At 67.9% G+C, this 2,185-nt stretch overlaps 1 protein-coding gene across 1 annotated transcript in view; it reads left to right on the top strand.

Moving 5' to 3' along the window:
- Positions 1–1,533, top strand: part of MNEG_13795 (hypothetical protein) — a gene marked incomplete at both ends in the record, with an annotated part of 3,444 nt that extends 1,911 nt beyond the window's left edge. Inside the window, 4 exons of the mRNA XM_014037732.1 lie at positions 10–132; positions 371–531; positions 709–1,021; positions 1,410–1,533. Of these exons, the coding sequence (XP_013893186.1) occupies positions 10–132; positions 371–531; positions 709–1,021; positions 1,410–1,533 (721 nt within the window). The remainder of the gene's footprint in view (positions 1–9; positions 133–370; positions 532–708; positions 1,022–1,409) is intronic.
- Positions 1,534–2,185: the final 652 nt, after the last annotated feature.

Raw genomic sequence — 2,185 nt, 5'->3', positions numbered from 1 at the left:
GGGCTTCAGGCTCCGCGGCCGCCAAGCGCGCCGCGGCCAAGCGGCGCCACGTGGTGGTGTCGGACGACGACGAGGAGGAGGAGGAGGAGGAGGACGATGACGCGGGCGGCGACAGCGGGAGCGAGTACAAGGGTGGGCGGCGCCGCCGCCGCACCCGCCTCGCTGCCGCCGCCGCTGCTCGCGCCGCGGTCGCTGGTGGCGCCTCGCGGCGTACGTCGGCTGATGCGCGCCCATCATAGAATACAGCGCTAGGGGCCCTGCCGTGCCACTGCTGACTCCGCTCGACCCCAGCCTGCCGTTGCCTGCGATGTCTCAACCCCGCCAACGCACGCACCATATACATCTCATCACCTCCACACATGCTATCCAGCCGAGAGCGACGACGAGGACGAGGCCATGGAGGACCTGGAGGAGGAGGAGGGGGGCGCTGACGAGGACGGCGCTGACGAGGACGGAGCGGGCAGCGACGCTGACGAGGACGGCGGCGCCGGCGCCAGCGGCAAGCGCAAACGCGGGGGCTCCAAGGGCAAGGTATCAGGGCTCTCTTGGGCTGCCAGCCTTGAGGCTTGGGCGGCAAGGACCCGGCAGTTGCCCCCATGCGGCCTGAGCTAGCACCCAAAATCGCCGACCTCACCAGGCAACCGGCGCCAGGCGCGGCGGCTTGCGTCGCACTGACACCCCCTTTGCTGTTTCACCCTCGCACTGCAGGCCTCTGCAGCGCCTCGCAAGCGCGGCCCCGGCGCCGCAACCCCCGGCTCCGCCGGCCGCACCCCCATGACAGCCACCAAGCAGCGCCCCCGCTCCGACGCCGCCCCCTCGCCCGCCGCCGCGGCGGGCACCCCTGGCGCGTTCGGCGCTGCGACGCCGTTTGTGTGCGGCAAGGGCGGCGGCGGCAGAGGGGAAGGGGAGCCGTCCACGCCGGCGCCGGCGGCGACGCCAGTGGGCAGCAGGGGCGGCAGCCGGACGCCGGGCAGCAAGGGGCTGGGGGCGCGGCTCGAGGGCACGCCAGGCGCCAGCCAGGGTGCGGCGCGGGAACGACCTTGATTGTTTTTCATGTGTGAGAGTGTGTGGGTGGGTGTGAGGGGGAATGAGGGGCCTCTTCACCTTTGCCATAGCCGTGCTGCGGGTGCAGCGGCATCCACGCAATCGAATATGCCTCGCTTTCTTGACCACCCCGTTTGGCCCCAGCCCACCCCTTCATTCCACCCACCCCCGTTCGGCCGCTTCCACATTGGCGCGTGTTCAGTCATCCTCCCCAATTCATCACTCCCTCATGCTCACACACGACTACAAAGTCGACACGTCCAGTGTGGCACGCGCTTTTTCCACCCTTTCATCACACCACACCCCTCTCAACCGTCCACCAAACCCGACCCGCGCTGCCGCACCTCAACTCTCAATTTCCGCAGGCAGCGGCGCAGAGGCGGGGCCGGCTGCGGACGTGGTGCTCGGCGTGACGGCGGAGCGCGGCGGCGAGGCCGCGCGGTTCGCGGCGAAGATGGCCGAGAAGTTCCCTTTCCTACACCCAAACCGGTGTGAAAGCGTGACTGGGGACCGTGATTTTCACACCGCAAATATCTGCACCGCAGGAGTCCAAGTTGACCCGCCGGCTGTGTAGTTTATGGCTGTCGTGCCGTCTATGCTGCACGCACTACTGCTGTGCACCTGAGGTGTGCATCATCAGTGCACCAAACCATGACGCGTCGCCAACCGTTGTACTCCGCTCCCCTCCCCTGCCCTCCGCCCCTGCCACCCCTCATCAACTGACTGGCCGCAGCATCAAGGATGCCAGGGGGCGGCGCCCCTCGGACCCTGATTACGACCCCAACACCCTACACGTGCCGGCCAGCTGGTTCAAAGAGGCCAAGGTGGGGGCAGGGCGGTGGTCAGAATGCTTGGAATTCAGTTTTCTGGTGGTGGGGTAGGGGCGCTGGGGCTGGTGTTGGCTTGCGACGCCGATCCGAACTAGGGGAAAACCTCAATCCGGATTAGGGCCGGATGGGTGCCGGGGAGAAGGCGGTTGTGGATGAAGCTGGGCTTCTGGCTGTGGCATCAGGATGGTGGAGCTGGGGTTGAGGATTGCGCGGGGTCGCTCGCAGGGCGAAGGGTGGGGTGCGGGGCGTAACGCGTGTTGGAGGCAGGCATGGCGTGGCAGTTTGGGGGAAGGGGGTGGCGGTGTTATTGG

Source organism: Monoraphidium neglectum (genome assembly GCF_000611645.1).
Source record: "Monoraphidium neglectum strain SAG 48.87 unplaced genomic scaffold scaffold04056, whole genome shotgun sequence".
Taxonomy (NCBI): domain Eukaryota; kingdom Viridiplantae; phylum Chlorophyta; class Chlorophyceae; order Sphaeropleales; family Selenastraceae; genus Monoraphidium; species Monoraphidium neglectum.
Note: the sequence above shows the minus strand (reverse complement) of the source record. Positions and strands in the feature narration are given on the sequence as shown.